This window comes from Megachile rotundata, unplaced genomic scaffold, assembly GCF_050947335.1.
Source record: "Megachile rotundata isolate GNS110a unplaced genomic scaffold, iyMegRotu1 scaffold0113, whole genome shotgun sequence".
In the NCBI taxonomy this organism is placed as follows: domain Eukaryota; kingdom Metazoa; phylum Arthropoda; class Insecta; order Hymenoptera; family Megachilidae; genus Megachile; species Megachile rotundata.
In genome coordinates this window covers 220,521-247,337 of record NW_027473410.1, presented here as the reverse complement: position 1 = coordinate 247,337, position 26,817 = coordinate 220,521, and the positions used below count along the sequence as shown (strand labels likewise).

General features: G+C 29.6%; 1 protein-coding gene across 1 annotated transcript; it reads right to left on the bottom strand.

Moving 5' to 3' along the window:
* Positions 1 to 3,830: 3,830 nt before the first annotated feature.
* On the bottom strand, positions 3,831 to 9,314 carry LOC143266223 (uncharacterized). Its single transcript, XM_076541823.1, has 2 exons — positions 7,430 to 9,314; positions 3,831 to 5,019 (listed from the first exon to the last, which is right to left on the bottom strand). The coding sequence occupies exons 1-2, from the start codon at positions 8,840 to 8,842 to the stop codon at positions 4,942 to 4,944; spliced, it is 1,491 nt and encodes a 496-aa protein (XP_076397938.1). The 5' UTR covers positions 8,843 to 9,314; the 3' UTR covers positions 3,831 to 4,941.
* Positions 9,315 to 26,817: the final 17,503 nt, after the last annotated feature.

Below are 26,817 nucleotides of genomic sequence, written 5' to 3'. Positions count from 1 at the left end.
AAGCATAATATGGCTAATAATATGAGTTAGATTGATAATAATAAGAGTAGTAAGTATAGTAATTGTCGTTCTATCGATCATATAAGCATAATATGGCTAATAATATGAGTCAGATTGATAATAATAAGAGTAGTAAGTATAGTAATTGTCGTTCTATCGATCATATAAGTATAATATGGCTAATAATATGAGTTAGATTGATAATACTAAGAGTAATAAGTATAGTAATTGTCGTTCTATCGAACCTTATGCATAATATGGCTAACAATATGATTTAGATTGATAATGATAAGAGTAGTAAGTATAGTAATTGTCGTTCTATCGATCATATCTCCATAATATGGTTAGTAATATGAGTTAGATTGATAATAGTGAGTGTAATGAGTATAGTAATTGTCGTTCTATCGATCATATAACCATAATATGGCTAATAATATGAGTTAGATTGATAACAGTGAGTGTAATAAGTATAGTAATTGTCGTCCTATCGATCATATAAGCATAATATGGCTAATAATATGAGTTAGATTAATAATACTAAGAGTAATCAGTATAGTAATTGTCGTTCTATCGGTCATATAACCATAATATGGCTTAATAATATGAGTTAGATTGATAATAGTGAGTGTAATAAGTATAGTAATTGTCGTTCTATCGATCATATAAGCTCAATATGGCTAATAAAATGAGTTAGATTGATAATAATAAGAGTAATAAGTATAGTAATTGTCGTTCTATCGATCATATAAGCATAATATGACTAATAATATGAGTTAGATTGAAAATAGTGAGTGTAATAAGTATATCAATTGTCGTTCTATCGATCATATAGTTATAATATGGCTAATAATATGAGTTAGATTGATAATAATAAGAGTAATAAGTATAGTAATTGTCGTTCTATCGATCATATCAGCATAATATGGTTAATAATATGAGTTAGATTGATAATAATAAGAGTAATGAGTATAGTAATTGTCGTACTATCGATCATATAAGCATAAAATGGCTAATAATATGAGTTAGATTGATAATAATAAGAGTAAAAAGTATAGTAATTGACGTTCTATCGATCATATAAGGATAATATGGGTAATAATATGAGTTAGATTGATAATAATAAGACTAATAAGTATAGTAATTGTCGTTCTGTCGATCATTTAAGCATAATATGGCTAACAATATGAGTTAGATTGATAATAATAAGAGTAATAAGTATAGTAATTGTCGTTCTATCGATCATATAAGCATAATATGGGTAATAATATGAGTTAGATTGATAATAATAAGAGTAATAAGTATAGTAATTGTCGTCCTATCGATCATATAAGCATAATATGGCTAATAATATGAGTTAGATTAATAATACTAAGAGTAATCAGTATAGTAATTGTCGTTCTATCGGTCATATAACCATAATATGGCTTAATAATATGAGTTAGATTGATAATAGTGAGTGTAATAAGTATAGTAATTGTCGTTCTATCGATCATATAAGCTCAATATGGCTAATAATATGAGTTAGATTGATAATAATAAGAGTAATAAGTATAGTAATTGTCGTTCTATCGATCATATAAGCATAATATGGCTAATAAAATGAGTTAGATTGATAATAATAAGAGTAGTAAGTATAGTAATTGTCGTTCTATCGATCATATAAGCATAATATGGCTAATAATATGAGTCAGATTGATAATAATAAGAGTAGTAAGTATAGTAATTGTCGTACTATCGATCATATAAGCATAATATGGCTAATAATATGAGTTAGATTGATAATAGTGAGTGTAATAAGTATAGTAATTGTCGTTCTATCGATCATATAAGCTCAATATGGCTAATAATATGAGTTAGATTGATAATAATAAGAGTAATAAGTATAGTAATTGTCGTTCTATCGATCATATAAGCATAATATGACTAATAATATAAGTTAGATTGAAAATAGTGAGTGTAATAAGTATATCAATTGTCGTTCTATCGATCATATAAGCACAATATGGCTAATAATATGAGTTAGATTGATAATAATAAGAGTACTGAGTATAGTAATTGTCGTACTATCGATCATATAAGCATAATATGGCTAATAATATGAGTTAGATTGATAATAGTAAGAGTAATATGTATAGTAATTGTCGTTCTATCGATCATATCTGCATAATATGGTTAATAATATGAGTGAGATTGATAATAGTGAGTGTAATAAGTATAGTAATTGTCGTTCTATCGATCATATAAGCACAATATGGCTAATAATATGAGTTAGATTGATAATAATAAGAGTAATACGTATAGTAATTGTCGTTCTATCGATCATATCTGCATAATATGGCTAATAATATGAGTTAGATTGATAATAATAAGAGTAATAAGTATAGTAATTGTCGTTCTATCGATCATATAAGCATAATATGACTAATAATATAAGTTAGATTGAAAGTAGTGAGTGTAATAAGTATATCAATTGTCGTTCTATCGATCATATAAGCACAATATGGCTAATAATATGAGTTAGATTGATAATAATAAGAGTACTGAGTATAGTAATTGTCGTACTATCGATCATATAAGCATAATATGGGTAATAATATGGGTTAGATTGATAATAATACGAGTAATATGTATAGTAATTGTCGTTCTATCGATCATATCTGCATAATATGGTTAATAATATGAGTGAGATTGAAAATAGTGAGTGTAATAAGTATAGTAATTGTCGTTCTATCGATCATATAAGCACAATATGGCTAATAATATGAGTTAGATTGATAATAATAAGAGTAATAAGTATAGTAATTGTCGTTCTATCGATCATATAAGCATAATATGACTAATAATATGAGTTAGATTGAAAATAGTGAGTGTAATAAGTATATCAATTGTCGTTCTATCGATCATATAAGCACAATATGGCTAATAATATGAGTTAGATTGATAATAATAAGAGTAATAAGTATAGTAATTGTCGTTCTATCGGTCATATAACCATAATATGGCTAATAATATGAGTTAGATTGATAATAGTGAGTGTAATGAGTATAGTAATTGTCGTTCTATCGATCATATATCCATAATATGGCTAATAATATGAGTTAGATTGATAACAGTGAGTGTAATAAGTATAGTAACTGTCGTTCTATCGATCATATAAGCATAATATGGTTAATAATATGAGTTAGATTGATAATAATAAGAGTACTGAGTATAGTAATTGTCGTACTATCGATCATATAAGCATAATATGGCTAATAATATGAGTTAGATTGATAATAATAAGAGAAATATGTTTAGTAATTGTCGTTCTATCGATCATATCTGCATAATATGGTTAATAATATGAGTGAGATTGATAATAGTGAGTGTAATAAGTATAGTAATTGTCGTTATATCGATCATATAAGCATAATATGGCTAATAATATGAGTTAGATTGATAATAATAAGAGTAATACGTATAGTAATTGTCGTTCTATCGATCATATCTGCATAATATGGTTAATAATATGAGTTAGATTGAAAATAGTGAGTGTAATAAGTTTAGTAATTGTCGTTCTATCGATCATATAAGCATAATATGGCTAATAATATGAGTTAGATTGATAATAATAAGAGTAGTAAGTATAGTAATTGTCGTTCTGTCGATCATATAAGCATAATATGGCTAATAATGTGAGTTAGATTCATAATAATAAGAGTAATAAGTATAGTAATTGTCGTTCTATCGATCATATAAACATAATATGGCTAATAATATGAGTTAGATTGATAACAGTGAGTGTAATAAGTATAGTAATTGTCGTTCTATCGATCATATAAGCATGTTATAGAAAAATTTGATTTGCTCTCGTCAATGGTTCTGGGGTAAGTGCCAAGAGGTCAAACTTAGTCCTCTTACCAGAAGGCATCCTCGCCTTCCCCACTCCGTGGCCAGATCCTTGAGGAACAATGTCCTATTCATTCCGGCAACGCAACGTCGGGCTGCTTGCCTTTCCCAATTTTCCTCATTCAAACAAATAAGTCTGCAACATCCGATTGCCATGTGACTTCAAGTCACTGGCAATCGTCTGTCGCCCTAGCTGTCCGTTTACAACCATTCACTCGTCCAGACCTCGCACAGTTCATCCCGATCATAAATCGTACGAAAGCAAAATAGCGGCGGGCTAATTGCCTTTGACGACCCTCAAAAATACATTGGCGCTAACACGGCCAACCTGACATGCTTCACGCTCTCGGGAAGCATCAATTCATAAGAACAGCCATATGTATCATAACATCAAACAAACATTTTGTTACCATATTCCCTCGGGATTGATAACGTCCTCTATTCCGCGCAATTCGTGTAGTTTTCAAACGTCGTCCTTCGAAGAATATTCTATCAAGTCCGTGGCCTTATTGTCACCCCTTGAAAATCTCTTTCGAAGTCTTAACGTTCTATTCCATACACGACATTGACGCCTTTCATACGTTATTCCCGGACACCAATAATCTTAATACCCTTCCGACGGCTCTGCGCTTTACGGAGTATACAACTGACTGCACATATTACACCTCCGACGACAATGCGCTTTACGGAGTATACAAATATCTTCCCATCATCAGTTATAAAAACACACTTGACCACAGGGCATACAGTTAAAATGCCACAAAACCACTCATTTATTCAAGTCTCCAATGATTTTATTATAAAAATGTACGGATAAGAACAAAAACTAAAATGTTTCGTTAAACAATTATTCTCAAAACTATCGAATATCGCTATTATAATATTGCATAAACCCAATAGCACACAAAAGATAAAAGAAAGAAAAATGTTCATTTGTATAGTAAAAAGATTAATCCACATGCAATACAATAGAAATTAATAAAACAATTAACAAACAGTGCTAAATATTCTAACGCTAACACGGTCCATCAGTAGATTCCGTATCGTCATCGCTTAACTGCGTATCATTCCATTCTCCTTCCCACATTCTAAGACGATCCTTGGGCACCGTTTGTGGTCTGCCAGACTTTCCTATGATTTCGAAACGATCGTTTGTTATAAGTTTTGAAATCGTAAAAGGTCCCGTATACTTAACATCTAATTTTGACCTTCTATTATCTGCTGGCTTTACAAAAACAGTGTCACCTTCCTTATAAAAAATACTATCTCTACGCGTTCTATTAAATCTGTTTTCTTGCAAGACCGCGTTTTCTTTTAACCTATTGGCAGCTACACCTCTGTCACGGACAATGTCTATCTCCTCATTTGTAGCCGGCAATGTTTCTTCGGCACGCATTGCATTACCTGGGCCTTGTTCTAGGCCAAATAGCAACCTACTGGGGGAAAATCCAGTCGATTTTTGTATAGTGGTATTAAGGGCCAGCATTAGCTTTGCTAGTTTGCTCGGCCATTCTGTTCCTTTTTTTGTTTCCGCGGTAAGAAGGTTTGTTACGGTCCCTACGTATCGCTCGGCTTGACCGTTAGCTCGAGGTGCGCCTGTAGCAATAAAATGTACCTGACTTCCGTGTTTTTCTATGAATTGTTTCAGAGGTTTGTATGTGAAATTAGTCGCTCTGTCTAAGACTATAATTCGCGGTGTCCCAAACAATGTAAGTCGTTCTCTAAAAACTTGTAGTGTTTCAGGGCCGCTTAAGGTTCTCAACGGTATCAACTGAATGTATTTTGTAAATGCATCAACTATTATTAGGATGTGCTGGAAACCTTCTTTAGACTGTTGAAATGGGCCGACACAGTCACAGTGTATTGTGTCGAACGGTATGGATTTTTTTGGAATTGAATGCAAATATCCCTGTCTCGGTCCTGTATGTCGTTTTGATACAACACAGGTAATGCAATGTTTAATGTACTTTCTTACAAACGCGTGCATTTTCGGAAACCAATATTTTTGCGATATACGATCGTATGTTTTGTCATACCCAACATGACAGTTCTCGTCATGATAGAGACGTAGCAAACCAAGCCTACTGCCTTTCGGAACGAAACTACGATATACTACACGTCCTGTGTCTCTTTTTATTTTCCTACAAAGGATCGTATCCCTTAATTCGAAGTCTGACGTTAAACTATGATTAGAAGCTAATTTCGCTATTATTTCTTTTGTTTCCTCGTCACTTCTCTGAGCCACTTCTAACCAACTACCTTCACAAATAAAATTGACGCGATAATCTTTCGGGGGGTTTCGGCTAAAATAATCCGCATATTCTATCTGTTTACCTTTACGATATTCTAACTCAAAATTAAAATCTTGTAAAAGGATCCACCATCGAGCTACCCTAGGTACTAAGTCCTTTTTGTTGTTGGTTGCCTTTATCGCATTACAATCGGTAACAATTTTAAATTTAATGCCAAGAAGATAGACGCGGAAATATTTTAATGCATTTACAATTGCCAATGTCTCGAGTTCATAAGAATGATAACGCGACTCTTCAGGGGTCGTACGTCTACTAAAATAAGACACCACCCTCAGATCTCCGCCTACTCTCTGAAATAAAACAGCACCGTAACCTAATGAACTAGCATCTGTGTGCAATTCGGTTTCTCGTTGCGGGTCGAAAATGATTAATAACGGCTTTGAAGTAAGTTGATTTAAAATATACTTCCGTGCCTCTTCTTGGTGTTCTCCCCAGTTCCAGGGTTCTCCTTGTTTTGTTAATCTCGTAATGCAAGCCGTACGAGCCGAAAATTCCGGAATAAACTTGCGAAAATAACTTGCAAGGCCCATAAACTGTCGTACCTGTTTTACATCAGCAGGTATAGGTGCTTCAAGTAACGCTTTCACTTTACTAGCGCCGGGTCTAATACCTTCGGCCGAAATTTCTCTACCTAAATATTCGATTTGAGTTTTAAAGAAAAAGCATTTCTTAATGTTTAAGGAAAACCCTGCTTTATCGAGTGCTATTAAAACCTGTTCCAGACGTTCAAGCCCTTCTCTTATAGTCTCTGACGGAATCAATATATCATCTAAATACACTAATGCAATATTATGTTTTAAATTTCCCAACGCGGTGTTAATCGCACGCTGAAATACGGCAGGCGCGTTGCATAACCCAAATGGCATGCGCAAAAATTCGTAATGCCCGTCAGGTGTCACGAACGCGGTTTTCTCTATTGAACACTCTGCTATCGGAATTTGATAAAATCCGGATGCCATATCAAGAGTGGTAAAGAACTTTCCCTTGCCTAAACGATCTAACTGATCCTCAATCAGAGGTAAGGGATAACGATCTTTTACAGTGATTTTATTTAATGCCCGAAAATCTACGCACATCCGATCTTCCCCATTTTTCTTCTTTACTAGGATGATGGGACTCGCGTAAGGAGATGTACTTTCCCGGATAATATTATTTTTTTGTAGCTCAGAGATAATCGCACGCACCTTTTCACGCTCCGTAATCGATAACCGATAAGGGTGATAACTTACCACACGATCCTCCTTTGTTACGATTTTCATGTCTCCCGTACTTACTCTCCGAACCTGACTCCCTACTGCCACCATATGTTTGTACCGGTCCAGTAAATTTGATAATTCCCTCCTTGTTTCGTCACTGACATTTTCGATGTTGAAGCAGACGGGGTCTTCGTTCGATGTTCCCTTTTCTCGACCGCTTGAAGTCCGTTGGAGGGTGGTCGATCCGTCCGTTTCGGTAACGATGCGAACACCACCGTTGGATAAAACATTTTTCCCTACGATGAGTCCGTACGGGATGGAGGAATCCGGAACAACAAATAGATCTAATTCTACCGACAGCCCTTCTGACCGAATAATTGCTGTGGTGCTGCCGATGGTAGTGGTAGATGAATCAGACAAGCCTTTAATCGTTGTGGCGAAAGGATCAATTTTACAATTTGCTCGTTTCGCCACCGTTTCTTTTACCAAGGAACACGTTGCTCCACTGTCAATAAGGCTCTCCCTTACAAGTGTGTCGCGTAACAGAATTGGGGTCAGTTTATGGTCTACAGAGAAACATACGTTCGTCTGTAGCTGACCCATATTTAAATTTGGTTTTTTGTGCTCGCTTTCGTCACGTCGCGCTCTTTTGGCCCAACAATTGTCTTCACTGTGACCCTGCTTAAGACAATAGGAGCAGGTAATACTCCTCGGTGGGCTGCGTTTTCTGCCCATCCGTGATCGTTTGGAACAATAATTTGCTGTATGTCCCCATTCACCGCAATTGTAGCACTGCTTTTTAAAAGGAACCCGTCCCTTTTCTTCATGCATTTCCCGAATTGGTTCTTTATTACTTTTTACTTTCACGAATTGTGACACTCCCGACAATAGTTCCACCGTAGAAGTATACCGCGCGTTCAAAAGCGATTGCCGCACAGACGCGTCAGTAATGTGTCCGATCACTAAACTAATAAGTTCATGTTGTTTAAACTCAATTTGAGTTTGTCCAAAATACTTTAATTTATTCCGCGCGTACTCAGAGTACGATTCAGCGGCATCACTCGTATAGGCTACAGCACGAGCCAACCGTTCACATAGTCTATCTTCACTGACAAACACGGAACACAGGTCTTCAGAAAATTTTTCCCATGATCTCGGATTACCTTCCCACGATTGGTACCACTTTTTCGCTGGTCCAGTTAATGCATGTGTCGCAAGGCTCAATCGTTGCGGAAGAGGTAACTTTTCCGTGATGCGTTCCACTGTCTGGCACCATTTTTTCGCGTCCTCACCAAGGTCAGCACCCCCAAATTCCGGAATGGCATCAATTAATGCATTCGGCGCTACACCGGAAACACTCGGCATTGCATTCGACGTGAATGTTTCCATGAATTTACGGAAAAGAGTTTCGAATGAAGGAGTGCTGGATTCGCCAGATTCTGCCATTTTAATTGCACACAAGCGTTTTATAAAAACTGAACACACACAAAACACAACACGGTTGAATACCGAAAACTATATGGGGCGATTGGATTAACGTATCCCACTTCTGATGTTATAGAAAAATTTGATTTGCTCTCGTCAATGGTTCTGGGGTAAGTGCCAAGAGGTCAAACTTAGTCCTCTTACCAGAAGGCATCCTCGCCTTCCCCACTCCGTGGCCAGATCCTTGAGGAACAATGTCCTATTCATTCCGGCAACGCAACGTCGGGCTGCTTGCCTTTCCCAATTTTCCTCATTCAAACAAATAAGTCTGCAACATCCGATTGCCATGTGACTTCAAGTCACTGGCAATCGTCTGTCGCCCTAGCTGTCCGTTTACAACCATTCACTCGTCCAGACCTCGCACAGTTCATCCCGATCATAAATCGTACGAAAGCAAAATAGCGGCGGGCTAATTGCCTTTGACGACCCTCAAAAATACATTGGCGCTAACAAGCATAATATGGCTAATAATATGAGTTAGATTGATAATAATAAGAGTAATAAGTATAGTAATTGTCGTTCTATCGATCATATAAGCATAATATGGCTAATAATTTGAGTTAGATTCATAATATAAGAGTAATAAGTATAGTAATTGTCGTTCTATCGATCACATCTGCTTAATATGGTTAATAATATGAGTTGGATTGATAACAGTGAGTGTAATAAGTATAGTAATTGTCGTGCTATCGATCATATAACCATAATATGGCTAATAATATGAGTTAGATTGATAACTGTGAGTGTAATAAGTATAGTAAATGTCGTTCTATCGATCATGTAAGCATAATATGGCTAATAATATGAGTTAAATTGGTAATAATAAGAGTAACAAGTATAGTAATTGTCGTTCTATCGATCAAATCTGCATAATATCGTCAATAATATGAGTTAGATTGATAATAGTGAGTGTAATAAGTTTAGTAATAGTCGTTCTATCGATCATGTAAGCATAATATGGCTAATAATATGAGTCAGATTGATAATAATAAGAGTAGTAAGTATAGTAATTGTTGTTCTATCGATCATATAAGTATAATATAGCTAATAATATGAGTTAGATTGATAATAATAAGAGTAATGAGTATAGTAATTGTCGTCCTATCGATCATATAAGCATAATATGGCTAATAATATGAGTTAGATTAATAATACTAAGAGTAATCAGTATAGTAATTGTCGTTCTATCGGTCATATAACCATAATATGGCTTAATAATATGAGTTAGATTGATAATAGTGAGTGTAATAAGTATAGTAATTGTCGTTCTATCGATCATATAAGCTCAATATGGCTAATAATATGAGTTAGATTGATAGTAATAAGAGTAATAAGTATAGTAATTGTCGTTCTATCGATCATATAAGCATAATATGACTAATAATATGAGTTAGATTAATAACAGTGGGTGTAATAAGTATAGTAATTGTCGTTCTATCGAACCTTATGCATAATATGGCTAATAATATGAGTTAGATTGATAATGATAAGAGTAGTAAGTATAGTAATTGTCGTTCTATCGATCATATCTCCATAATATGGTTAGTAATATGAGTTAGATTGATAATAGTGAGTGTAATAAGTTTAGTAAATGTCGTTCTATCGATCATGTAAGCATAATATGGCTAATAATATGAGTTAGATTGATAATAATAAGAGTAATAAGTATAGTAATTGTCGTTCTATCGGTCATATAACCATAATATGGCTAATAATATGAGTTAGATTGATAATAGTGAGTGTAATGAGTATAGTAATTGTCGTTCTATCGATCATATAAACATAATATGGCTAATAATATGAGTTAGATTGATAACAGTGAGTGTAATAAGTATAGTAATTGTCGTCCTATCGATCATATAAGCATAATATGGCTAATAATATGAGCTGGATTAATAATACTAAGAGTAATCAGTATAGTAATTGTGGTTCTATCGGTCATATAACCATAATATGGCTTAATAATATGAGTTAGATTGGTAATAGTGAGTGTAATAAGTTTAGTAATTGTCGTTCTATCGATCATATAAGCATAATATGGCTAATAATATGAGTTAGATTGATAATAATAAGAGTAGTAAGTATAGTAATTGTCGTTCTGTCGATCATATAAGCATAATATGGCTAATAATGTGAGTTAGATTCATAATAATAAGAGTAATAAGTATAGTAATTGTCGTTCTATCGATCATATAAACATAATATGGCTAATAATATGAGTTAGGTTGATAATAATAAGAGTAATAAGTATAGTAATTGTCGTTCTATCGATCATATCTCCATAATATGGTTTGTAATATGAGTTAGATTGAAAATAGTGAGTGTAATAAGTTTAGTAATTGTCGTTCTATCGATCATATCTGCATAATATGGTTAATAATATGAGTGAGATTGATAATAGTGAGTGTAATAAGTATAGTAATTGTCGTTCTATCGATCATATAAGCACAATATGGCTAATAATATGAGTTAGATAGATAATAGTGAGTGTAATGAGTATAGTAATTGTCGTTCTATCGATCATATAAGCATAATATGACTAATAATATGAGTTAGATTGAAAATAGTGAGTGTAATAAGTATATCTATTGTCGTTCTATCGATCATATAAGCACAATATGGCTAATAATATGAGTTAGATTGATAATAATAAGAGTAATAAGTATAGTAATTGTCGTTCTATCGGTCATATAACCATAATATGGCTACTAATATGAGTTAGATTGATAATAGTGAGTGTAATGAGTATAGTAATTGTCGTTCTATCGATCATATATCCATAATATGGCTAATAATATGAGTTAGATTGATAACAGTGAGTGTAATAAGTATAGTAACTGTCGTTCTATCGATCATATAAGCATAATATGGTTAATAATATGAGTTAGATTGATAATAATAAGAGTACTGAGTATAGTAATTGTCGTACTATCGATCATATAAGCATAATATGGCTAATAATATGAGTTAGATTGATAATAATAAGAGTAATATGTTTAGTAATTGTCGTTCTATCGATCATATCTGCATAATATGGTTAATAATATGAGTGAGATTGATAATAGTGAGTGTAATAAGTATAGTAATTGTCGTTCTGTCGATCATATAAGCATAATATGGCTAATAATGTGAGTTAGATTCATAATAATAAGAGTAATAAGTATAGTAATTGTCGTTCTATCGATCATATAAACATAATATGGCTAATAATATGAGTTAGGTTGATAATAATAAGAGTAATAAGTATAATAATTGTCGCTCTATCGGTCATATAACCATAATATGGCTAATAATATGAGTTAGATTGATAACAGTGAGTGTAATAAGTATAGTAATTGTCGTTCTATCGATCATATAAGCATAATATGGCTAATAATATGAGTTAGATTGATAATAATAAGAGTAATACGTATAGTAATTGTCGTTCTATCGATCATATCTGCATAATATGGCTAATAATATGAGTTAGATTGATAATAATAAGAGTAATAAGTATAGTAATTGTCGTTCTATCGATCATATAAGCATAATATGACTAATAATATAAGTTAGATTGAAAGTAGTGAGTGTAATAAGTATATCAATTGTCGTTCTATCGATCATATAAGCACAATATGGCTAATAATATGAGTTAGATTGATAATAATAAGAGTACTGAGTATAATAATTGTCGTACTATCGATCATATAAGCATAATATGGGTAATAATATGGGTTAGATTGATAATAATACGAGTAATATGTATAGTAATTGTCGTTCTATCGATCATATCTGCATAATATGGTTAATAATATGAGTGAGATTGAAAATAGTGAGTGTAATAAGTATAGTAATTGTCGTTCTATCGATCATATAAGCACAATATGGCTAATAATATGAGTTAGATTGATAATAATAAGAGTAATAAGTATAGTAATTGTCGTTCTATCGATCATATAAGCATAATATGACTAATAATATGAGTTAGATTGAAAATAGTGAGTGTAATAAGTATATCAATTGTCGTTCTATCGATCATATAAGCACAATATGGCTAATAATATGAGTTAGATTGATAATAATAAGAGTAATAAGTATAGTAATTGTCGTTCTATCGGTCATATAACCATAATATGGCTAATAATATGAGTTAGATTGATAATAGTGAGTGTAATGAGTATAGTAATTGTCGTTCTATCGATCATATATCCATAATATGGCTAATAATATGAGTTAGATTGATAACAGTGAGTGTAATAAGTATAGTAACTGTCGTTCTATCGATCATATAAGCATAATATGGTTAATAATATGAGTTAGATTGATAATAATAAGAGTACTGAGTATAGTAATTGTCGTACTATCGATCATATAAGCATAATATGGCTAATAATATGAGTTAGATTGATAATAATAAGAGTAATATGTTTAGTAATTGTCGTTCTATCGATCATATCCGCATAATATGGTTAATAATATGAGTGAGATTGATAATAGTGAGTGTAATAAGTATAGTAATTGTCGTTATATCGATCATATAAGCATAATATGGCTAATAATATGAGTTAGATTGATAATAATAAGAGTAATACGTATAGTAATTGTCGTTCTATCGATCATATCTGCATAATATGGTTAATAATATGAGTTAGATTGAAAATAGTGAGTGTAATAAGTTTAGTAATTGTCGTTCTATCGATCATATAAGCATAATATGGCTAATAATATGAGTTAGATTGATAATAATAAGAGTAGTAAGTATAGTAATTGTCGTTCTGTCGATCATATAAGCATAATATGGCTAATAATGTGAGTTAGATTCATAATAATAAGAGTAATAAGTATAGTAATTGTCGTTCTATCGATCATATAAACATAATATGGCTAATAATATGAGTTAGATTGATAACAGTGAGTGTAATAAGTATAGTAATTGTCGTTCTATCGATCATATAAGCATAATATGGCTAATAATATGAGTTAGATTGATAATAATAAGAGTAATAAGTATAGTAATTGTCGCTCTATCGATCATATAAGCATAATATGGCTAATAATTTGAGTTAGATTCATAATATAAGAGTAATAAGTATAGTAATTGTCGTTCTATCGATCACATCTGCTTAATATGGTTAATAATATGAGTTGGATTGATAACAGTGAGTGTAATAAGTATAGTAATTGTCGTGCTATCGATCATATAACCATAATATGGCTAATAATATGAGTTAGATTGATAACTGTGAGTGTAATAAGTATAGTAAATGTCGTTCTATCGATCATGTAAGCATAATATGGCTAATAATATGAGTTAAATTGGTAATAATAAGAGTAACAAGTATAGTAATTGTCGTTCTATCGATCAAATCTGCATAATATCGTCAATAATATGAGTTAGATTGATAATAGTGAGTGTAATAAGTTTAGTAATAGTCGTTCTATCGATCATGTAAGCATAATATGGCTAATAATATGAGTCAGATTGATAATAATAAGAGTAGTAAGTATAGTAATTGTTGTTCTATCGATCATATAAGTATAATATAGCTAATAATATGAGTTAGATTGATAATAATAAGAGTAATGAGTATAGTAATTGTCGTCCTATCGATCATATAAGCATAATATGGCTAATAATATGAGTTAGATTAATAATACTAAGAGTAATCAGTATAGTAATTGTCGTTCTATCGGTCATATAACCATAATATGGCTTAATAATATGAGTTAGATTGATAATAGTGAGTGTAATAAGTATAGGAATTGTCGTTCTATCGATCATATAAGCTCAATATGGCTAATAATATGAGTTAGATTGATAGTAATAAGAGTAATAAGTATAGTAATTGTCGTTCTATCGATCATATAAGCATAATATGACTAATAATATGAGTTAGATTGATAATAATAAGAGTAATAAGTATAGTAATTGTCGTTCTATCGGTCATATAACCATAATATGGCTAATAATATGAGTTAGATTGATAATAGTGAGTGTAATGAGTATAGTAATTGTCGTTCTATCGATCATATAAACATAATGTGGCTAATAATATGAGTTAGATTGATAACAGTGAGTGTAATAAGTATAGTAATTGTCGTCCTATCGATCATATAAGCATAATATGGCTAATAATATGAGCTGGATTAATAATACTAAGAGTAATCTGTATAGTAATTGTGGTTCTATCGGTCATATAACCATAATATGGCTTAATAATATGAGTTAGATTGGTAATAGTGAGTGTAATAAGTTTAGTAATTGTCGTTCTATCGATCATATAAGCATAATATGGCTAATAATATGAGTTAGATTGATAATAGTGAGTGTAATAAGTATAGTAATTGTCGTTATATCGATCATATAAGCATAATATGGCTAATAATATGAGTTAGATTGATAATAATAAGAGTAATACGTATAGTAATTGTCGTTCTATCGATCATATCTGCATAATATGGTTAATAATATGAGTTAGATTGAAAATAGTGAGTGTAATAAGTTTAGTAATTGTCGTTCTATCGATCATATAAGCATAATATGGCTAATAATATGAGTTAGATTGATAATAATAAGAGTAGTAAGTATAGTAATTGTCGTTCTGTCGATCATATAAGCATAATATGGCTAATAATGTGAGTTAGATTCATAATAATAAGAGTAATAAGTATAGTAATTGTCGTTCTATCGATCATATAAACATAATATGGCTAATAATATGAGTTAGATTGATAACAGTGAGTGTAATAAGTATAGTAATTGTCGTTCTATCGATCATATAAGCATAATATGGCTAATAATATGAGTTAGATTGATAATAATAAGAGTAATAAGTATAGTAATTGTCGCTCTATCGATCATATAAGCATAATATGGCTAATAATTTGAGTTAGATTCATAATATAAGAGTAATAAGTATAGTAATTGTCGTTCTATCGATCACATCTGCTTAATATGGTTAATAATATGAGTTGGATTGATAACAGTGAGTGTAATAAGTATAGTAATTGTCGTGCTATCGATCATATAACCATAATATGGCTAATAATATAAGTTAGATTGATAACTGTGAGTGTAATAAGTATAGTAAATGTCGTTCTATCGATCATGTAAGCATAATATGGCTAATAATATGAGTTAAATTGGTAATAATAAGAGTAACAAGTATAGTAATTGTCGTTCTATCGATCAAATCTGCATAATATCGTCAATAATATGAGTTAGATTGATAATAGTGAGTGTAATAAGTTTAGTAATAGTCGTTCTATCGATCATGTAAGCATAATATGGCTAATAATATGAGTCAGATTGATAATAATAAGAGTAGTAAGTATAGTAATTGTTGTTCTATCGATCATATAAGTATAATATAGCTAATAATATGAGTTAGATTGATAATAATAAGAGTAATGAGTATAGTAATTGTCGTCCTATCGATCATATAAGCATAATATGGCTAATAATATGAGTTAGATTAATAATACTAAGAGTAATCAGTATAGTAATTGTCGTTCTATCGGTCATATAACCATAATATGGCTTAATAATATGAGTTAGATTGATAATAGTGAGTGTAATAAGTATAGGAATTGTCGTTCTATCGATCATATAAGCTCAATATGGCTAATAATATGAGTTAGATTGATAGTAATAAGAGTAATAAGTATAGTAATTGTCGTTCTATCGATCATATAAGCATAATATGACTAATAATATGAGTTAGATTGATAATAATAAGAGTAATAAGTATAGTAATTGTCGTTCTATCGGTCATATAACCATAATATGGCTAATAATATGAGTTAGATTGATAATAGTGAGTGTAATGAGTATAGTAATTGTCGTTCTATCGATCATATAAACATAATATGGCTAATAATATGAGTTAGATTGATAACAGTGAGTGTAATAAGTATAGTAATTGTCGTCCTATCGATCATATAAGCATAATATGGCTAATAATATGAGCTGGATTAATAATACTAAGAGTAATCAGTATAGTAATTGTGGTTCTATCGGTCATATAACCATAATATGGCTTAATAATATGAGTTAGATTGGTAATAGTGAGTGTAATAAGTTTAGTAATTGTCGTTCTATCGATCATATAAGCATAATATGGCTAATAATATGAGTTAGATTGATAATAATAAGAGTAGTAAGTATAGTAATTGTCGTTCTGTCGATCATATAAGCATAATATGGCTAATAATGTGAGTTAGATTCATAATAATAAGAGTAATAAGTATAGTAATTGTCGTTCTATCGATCATATAAACATAATATGGCTAATAATATGAGTTAGGTTGATAATAATAAGAGTAATAAGTATAGTAATTGTCGTTCTATCGATCATATCTCCATAATATGGTTTGTAATATGAGTTAGATTGAAAATAGTGAGTGTAATAAGTTTAGTAATTGTCGTTCTATCGATCATATAAGCATAATATGGCTAATAATATGAGTTAGATGGATAATAATAAGAGTAGTAAGTATAGTAATTGTCGTTCTGTCGATCATATAAGCATAATATGGCTAATAATGTGAGTTAGATTCATAATAATAAGAGTAATGAGTATAGTAATTGTCGTTCTATCGATCATATAAACATAATATGGCTAATAATATGAGTTAGGTTGATAATAATAAGAGTAATAAGTATAGTAATTGTCGCTCTATCGGTCATATAACCATAATATGGCTAATAATATGAGTTAGATTGATAACAGTGAGTGTAATAAGTATAGTAATTGTCGTTCTATCGATCATATAAGCATAATATGGCTAATAATATGAGTTAGATTGATAATAATAAGAGTAATAAGTATAGTAATTGTCGTTCTATCGATCATATAAGCATAATATGGCTAATAATTTGTGTTAGATTCATAATATAAGAGTAATAAGTATAGTAATTGTCGTTCTATCGATCACATCTGCTTAATATGGTTAATAATATGAGTTGGATTGATAACAGTGAGTGTAATAAGTGTAGTAATTGTCGTGCTATCGATCATATAACCATAATATGGCTAATAATATGAGTTAGATTGATAACTGTGAGTGTAATAAGTATAGTAAATGTCGTTCTATCGATCATGTAAGCATAATGTGGCTAATAATATGAGTTAAATTGGTAATAATAAGAGTAACAAGTATAGTAATTGTCGTTCTATCGATCAAATCTGCATAATATGGTCAATAATATGAGTTAGATTGATAATAGTGAGTGTAATAAGTTTAGTAATAGTCGTTCTATCGATCATGTAAGCATAATATGGCTAATAATATGAGTCAGATTGATAATAATAAGAGTAGTAAGTATAGTAATTGTTGTTCTATCGATCATATAAGTATAATATGGCTAATAATATGAGTTAGATTGATAATAAAAAGAGTAATGAGTATAGTAATTGTCGTCCTATCGATCATATAAGCATAATATGGCTAATAATATGAGTTAGATTAATAATACTAAGAGTAATCAGTATAGTAATTGTCGTTCTATCGGTCATATAACCATAATATGGCTTAATAATATGAGTTAGATTGATAATAGTGAGTGTAATAAGTATAGTAATTGTCGTTCTATCGATCATATAAACATAATATGGCTAATAATATGAGTTAGATTGATAACAGTGAGTGTAATAAGTATAGTAATTGTCGTCCTATCGATCATATAAGCATAATATGGCTAATAATATGAGCTGGATTAATAATACTAAGAGTAATCAGTATAGTAATTGTCGTTCTATCGGTCATATAACCATAATATGGCTTAATAATATGAGTTAGATTGATAATAGTGAGTGTAATAAGTATAGTAATTGTCGTTCTATCGATCATATAAGCTCAATATGGCTAATAATATGAGTTAGATTGATAATAATAAGAGTAATAAGTATAGTAATTGTAGTTCTATCGATCATATAAGCATAATATGACTAATAATATGAGTTAGATTGATAACAGTGAGTGTAATGAGTATAGTAATTGTCGTTCTATCGATCATATAACCATAATATGGCTAATAATATGAGTTAGATTGATAACAGTGAGTGTAATAAGTATAGTAATTGTCGTTCTATCGATCATGTAAGCATAATATGGCTAATAATATGAGTTAGATTGATAACAGTGAGTGTAATAAGTATTGTAGTTGTCGCTCTATCGATCATATAAGCATAATATGGTTAATAATATGAGTTAGATTGATAATAATAAGAGTACTGAGTATAGTAATTGTCGTACTATCGATCATATAAGCATAATATGGCTAATAATATGAGTTAGATTGATAATAATAAGAGTAGTAAGTATAGTAATTGTCGTTCTATCGATCATATAAGCATAATATGGCTAATAATATGAGTCAGATTGATAATAATAAGAGTAGTAAGTATAGTAATTGTCGTTCTATCGATCATATAAGTATAATATGGCTAATAATATGAGTTAGATTGATAATAATAAGAGTAATAAGTATAGTAATTGTCGTTCTATCGAACCTTATGCATAATATGGGTAACAATATGAGTTAGATTGATAATGATAAGAGTAGTAAGTATAGTAATTGTCGTTCTATCGATCATATCTCCATAATATGGTTAGTAATATGAGTTAGATTGATAATAGTGAGTGTAATATGTTTAGTAATTGTCGTTCTATCGATCATGTAAGCATAATATGGCTAATAATATGAGTTAGATTGATAATAGTGAGTGTAATGAGTATAGTAATTGTCGTTCTATCGATCATATAAACATAATATGGCTAATAATATGAGTTAGATTGATAACAGTGAGTGTAATAAGTATAGTAATTGTCGTCCTATCGATCATATAAGCATAATATGGCTAATAATATGAGTCAGATTGATAATAATAAGAGTAGTAAGTATAGTAATTGTCGTTCTATCGATCATATAAGTATAATATGGCTAATAATATGAGTTAGATTGATAATACTAAGAGTAATAAGTATAGTAATTGTCGTTCTATCGAACCTTATGCATAATATGGCTAACAATATGATTTAGATTGATAATGATAAGAGTAGTAAGTATAGTAATTGTCGTTCTATCGATCATATCTCCATAATATGGTTAGTAATATGAGTTAGATTGATAATAGTGAGTGTAATGAGTGTAGTAATTGTCGTTCTATCGATCATATAACCATAATATGGCTAATAATATGAGTTAGATTGATAACAGTGAGTGTAATAAGTATAGTAATTGTCGTCCTATCGATCATATAAGCATAATATGGCTAATAATATGAGTTAGATTAATAATACTAAGAGTAATCAGTATAGTAATTGTCGTTCTATCGGTCATATAACCATAATATGGCTTAATAATATGAGTTAGATTGATAATAGTGAGTGTAATAAGTATAGTAATTGTCGTTCTATCGATCATATAAGCTCAATATGGCTAATAATATGAGTTAGATTGATAATAATAAGAGTAATAAGTATAGTAATTGTCGTTCTATCGATCATATAAGCATAATATGACTACTAATATGAGTTAGATTGAAAATAGTGAGTGTAATAAGTATATCAATTGTCGTTCTATCGATCATATAGTTATAATATGGCTAATAATATGAGTTAGATTGATAATAATAAGAGTAATAAGTATAGTAATTGTCGTTCTATCGATCATATCAGCATAATATGGTTAATAATATGAGTTAGATTGATAATAATAAGAGTAATGAGTATAGTAATTGTCGTACTATCGATCATATAAGCATAACATGGCTAATAATATGAGTTAGATTGATAATAATAAGAGTAAAAAGTATAGTAATTGTAGTTCTATCGATCATATAAGCATAATATGACTAATAATATGAGTTAGATTGATAACAGTGAGTGTAATGAGTATAGTAATTGTCGTTCTATCGATCATATAACCATAATATGGCTAATAATATGAGTTAGATTGATAACAGTGAGTGTAATAAGTATAGTAATTGTCGTTCTATCGATCATGTAAGCATAATATGGCTAATAATATGAGTTAGATTGATAACAGTGAGTGTAATAAGTATTGTAGTTGTCGCTCTATCGATCATATAAGCATAATATGGTTAATAATATGAGTTAGATTGATAATAATAAGAGTACTGAGTATAGTAATTGTCGTACTATCGATCATATAAGCATAATATGGCTAATAATATGAGTTAGATTGATAATAATAAGAGTAGTAAGTATAGTAATTGTCGTTCTATCGATCATATAAGCATAATATGGCTAATAATATGAGTCAGATTGATAATAATAAGAGTAGTAAGTATAGTAATTGTCGTTCTATCGATCATATAAGTATAATATGGCTAATAATATGAGTTAGATTGATAATAATAAGAGTAATAAGTATAGTAATTGTCGTTCTATCGAACCTTATGCATAATATGGCTAACAATATGAGTTAGATTGATAATGATAAGAGTAGTAAGTATAGTAATTGTCGTTCTATCGATCATATCTCCATAATATGGTTAGTAATATGAGTTAGATTGATAATAGTGAGTGTAATATGTTTAGTAATTGTCGTTCTATCGATCATGTAAGCATAATATGGCTAATAATATGAGTTAGATTGATAATAGTGAGTGTAATGAGTATAGTAATTGTCGTTCTATCGATCATATAAACATAATATGGCTAATAATATGAGTTAGATTGATAACAGTGAGTGTAATAAGTATAGTAATTGTCGTCCTATCGATCATATAAGCATAATATGGCTAATAATATGAGCTGGATTAATAATACTAAGAGTAATCAGTATAGTAATTGTCGTTCTATCGGTCATATAACCATAATATGGCTTAATAATATGAGTTAGATTGATAATAGTGAGTGTAATAAGTATAGTAATTGTCGTTCTATCGATCATATAAGCTAAATATGGCTAATAATATGAGTTAGATTGATAATAATAAGAGTAATAAGTATAGTAATTGTAGTTCTATCGATCATATAAGCATAATATGACTAATAATATGAGTTAGATTGATAACAGTGAGTGTAATGAGTATAGTAATTGTCGTTCTATCGATCATATAACCATAATATGGCTAATAATATGAGTTAGATTGATAACAGTGAGTGTAATAAGTATAGTAATTGTCGTTCTATCGATCATGTAAGCATAATATGGCTAATAATATGAGTTAGATTGATAACAGTGAGTGTAATAAGTATTGTAGTTGTCGTTCTATCGATCATATAAGCATAATATGGTTAATAATATGAGTTAGATTGATAATAATAAGAGTACTGAGTATAGTAATTGTCGTACTATCGATCATATAAGCATAATATGGCTAATAATATGAGTTAGATTGATAATAATAAGAGTAGTAAGTATAGTAATTGTCGTTCTATCAATCATATAAGCATAATATGGCTAATAATATGAGTCAGATTGATAATAATAAGAGTAGTAAGTATAGTAATTGTCGTTCTATCGATCATATAAGTATAATATGGCTAATAATATGAGTTAGATTGATAATACTAAGAGTAATAAGTATAGTAATTGTCGTTCTATCGAACCTTATGCATAATATGGCTAACAATATGATTTAGATTGATAATGATAAGAGTAGTAAGTATAGTAATTGTCGTTCTATCGATCATATCTCCATAATATGGTTAGTAATATGAGTTAGATTGATAATAGTGAGTGTAATGAGTATAGTAATTGTCGTTCTATCGATCATATAACCATAATATGGCTAATAATATGAGTTAGATTGATAACAGTGAGTGTAATAAGTATAGTAATTGTCGTCCTATCGATCATATAAGCATAATATGGCTAATAATATGAGTTAGATTAATAATACTAAGAGTAATCAGTATAGTAATTGTCGTTCTATCGGTCATATAACCATAATATGGCTTAATAATATGAGTTAGATTGATAATAGTGAGTGTAATAAGTGTAGTAATTGTCGTTCTATCGATCATATAAGCTCAATATGGCTAATAATATGAGTTAGATTGATAATAATAAGAGTAATAAGTATAGTAATTGTCGTTCTATCGATCATATAAGCATAATATGACTACTAATATGAGTTAGATTGAAAATAGTGAGTGTAATAAGTATATCAATTGTCGTTCTATCGATCATATAGTTATAATATGGCTAATAATATGAGTTAGATTGATAATAATAAGAGTAATAAGTATAGTAATTGTCGTTCTATCGATCATATCAGCATAATATGGTTAATAATATGAGTTAGATTGATAATAATAAGAGTAATGAGTATAGTAATTGTCGTACTATCGATCATATAAGCATAACATGGCTAATAATATGAGTTAGATTGATAATAATAAGAGTAAAAAGTATAGTAATTGACGTTCTATCGATCATATAAGGATAATATGGGTAATAATATGAGTTAGATTGATAATAATAAGACTAATAAGTATAGTAATTGTCGTTCTGTCGATCATTTAAGCATAATATGGCTAACAATATGAGTTAGATTGATAATAATAAGAGTAATAAGTATAGTAATTGTCGTTCTATCGATCATATAAGCATAATATGGGTAATAATATGAGTTAGATTGATAATAATAAGAGTAATAAGTATAGTAATTGTCGTCCTATCGATAAAAAGAAGCACAATATGGCTAATAATATGAGTTAGATTGATAATGATAAGAGTAATAAGTACAGTAATTTTGGTTCTATCGATCATATAAGCATAATATGGCTTAATAATATGAGTTAGATTGATAATAGTGAGTGTAATAAGTATAGTAATTGTCGTTCTATCGATCATATAAGCTAAATATGGCTAATAATATGAGTTAGATTGATAATAATAAGAGTAATAAGTATAGTAATTGTAGTTCTATCGATCATATAAGCATAATATGACTAATAATATGAGTTAGATTGATAACAGTGAGTGTAATGAGTATAGTAATTGTCGTTCTATCGATCATATAACCATAATATGGCTAATAATATGAGTTAGATTGATAACAGTCAGTGTAATAAGTATAGTAATTGTCGTTCTATCGATCATATAAGTATAATATGGCTAATAATATGAGTTAGATTGATAATACTAAGAGTAATAAGTATAGTAATTGTCGTTCTATCGAACCTTATGCATAATATGGCTAACAATATGATTTAGATTGATAATGATAAGAGTAGTAAGTATAGTAATTGTCGTTCTATCGATCATATCTCCATAATATGGTTAGTAATACGAGTTAGATTGATAATAGTGAGTGTAATGAGTATAGTAATTGTCGTTCTATCGATCATATAACCATAATATGGCTAATAATATGAGTTAGATTGATAACAGTGAGTGTAATAAGTATAGTAATTGTCGTCCTATCGATCATATAAGCATAATATGGCTAATAATATGAGTTAGATTAATAATACTAAGAGTAATCAGTATAGTAATTGTCGTTCTATCGGTCATATAACCATAATATGGCTTAATAATATGAGTTAGATTGATAATAGTGAGTGTAATAAGTATAGTAATTGTCGTTCTATCGATCATATAAGCTCAATATGGCTAATAATATGAGTTAGATTGATAATAATAAGAGTAATAAGTATAGTAATTGTCGTTCTATCGATCATATAAGCATAATATGACTAATAATATGAGTTAGATTGAAAATAGTGAGTGTAATAAGTATATCAATTGTCGTTCTATCGATCATATAGTTATAATATGGCTAATAATATGAGTTAGATTGATAATAATAAGAGTAATAAGTATAGTAATTGTCGTTCTATCGATCATATCAGCATAATATGGTTAATAATATGAGTTAGATTGATAATAATAAGAGTAATGAGTATAGTAATTGTCGTACTATCGATCATATAAGCATAAAATGGCTAATAATATGAGTTAGATTGATAATAATAAGAGTAAAAAGTATAGTAATTGACGTTCTATCGATCATATAAGGATAATATGGGTAATAATATGAGTTAGATTGATAATAATAAGACTAATAAGTATAGTAATTGTCGTTCTGTCGATCATTTAAGCATAATATGGCTAACAATATGAGTTAGATTGATAATAATAAGAGTAATAAGTATAGTAATTGTCGTTCTATCGATCATATAAGCATAATATGGGTAATAATATGAGTTAGATTGATAATAATAAGAGTAATAAGTATAGTAATTGTCGTCCTATCGATAAAAAGAAGCACAATATGGCTAATAATATGAGTTAGATTGATAATGATAAGAGTAATAAGTACAGTAATTTTGGTTCTATCGATCATATAAGCATAATATGGCTAATAATATGAGTTAGATTGATAATAATAGGAGTAATATGTATATTAATTGTCGTTCTATCGATTATATGAGCATAATATGGCTAATAATATGAGTTAGATTGATAATAATAAGTGTAATAAGTATGGTAATTGTCGTTCTATCGATCATATTTGCATAACATGGTTAATAATATGAGTTAGGTTGATAAAAATAAGAATAGTAAGTATAGTAATTGTCGTTCTATCGATCATATAAGCTCAATATGGTTAATAATATGAGTTAGATTGATAATAATAAGAGTAATAAGTATAGTAATTGTCGTTCTATCGATCATATAAGCATAATATGACTAATAATATGAGTTAGATTGAAAATAGTGAGAGTAATAAGTATATCAATTGTCGTTCTATCGATCATATAAGCACAATATGGCTAATAATATGAGTTAGATTGATAATAATAAGAGTAATAAGTATAGTAATTGTCGTTCTATCGATCATATCAGCATAATATGGCTAATAATATGAGTTAGATTGATAATAGTGAGTGTAATAAGTTTAGTAATAGTCGTTCTATCGATCATGTAAGCATAATATGGCTAATAATATGAGTTAGATCGATAATAATAAAAGTAATAAGTATAGTAATTGTCGTTCTATCGGTCATATAACCATAATATGGCTAATAATATGAGTTAGATTGATAATAGTGAGTGTAATGAGTATAGTAATTGTCGTTCTATCGATCATATAACCATAATATGGCTAATAATATGAGTTAGATTGATAACAGTGAGTGTAATAAGTATAGTAATTGTCGTTCTATCGATCATATAAGCATAATATGGTTAATAATATGAGTTAGATTGATAATAATAAGAGTACTGAGTATAGTAATTGTCGTACTATCGATCATATAAGCATAATATGGCTAATAATATGAGTTAGATTGATAATAATAAGAGTAATATGTATAGTAATTGTCGTTCTATCGATCATATCTGCATAATATGGTTAATAATATGAGTGAGATTGATAATAGTGAGTGTAATAAGTATAGTAATTGTCGTACTATCGATCATATAAGCATAAAATGGCTAATAATATGAGTTAGATTGATAATAATAAGAGTAAAAAGTATAGTAATTGACGTTCTATCGATCATATAAGGATAATATGGGTAATAATATGAGTTAGATTGATAATAATAAGACTAATAAGTATAGTAATTGTCGTTCTGTCGATCATTTAAGCATAATATGGCTAACAATATGAGTTAGATTGATAATAATAAGAGTAATAAGTATAGTAATTGTCGTTCTATCGATCATATAAGCATAATATGGGTAATAATATGAGTTAGATTGATAATAATAAGAGTAATAAGTATAGTAATTGTCGTCCTATCGATAAAAAGAAGCACAATATGGCTAATAATATGAGTTAGATTGATAATGATAAGAGTAATAAGTACAGTAATTTTGGTTCTATCGATCATATAAGCATAATATGGCTAATAATATGAGTTAGATTGATAATAATAGGAGTAATATGTATATTAATTGTCGTTCTATCGATTATATGAGCATAATATGGCTAATAATATGAGTTAGATTGATAATAATAAGTGTA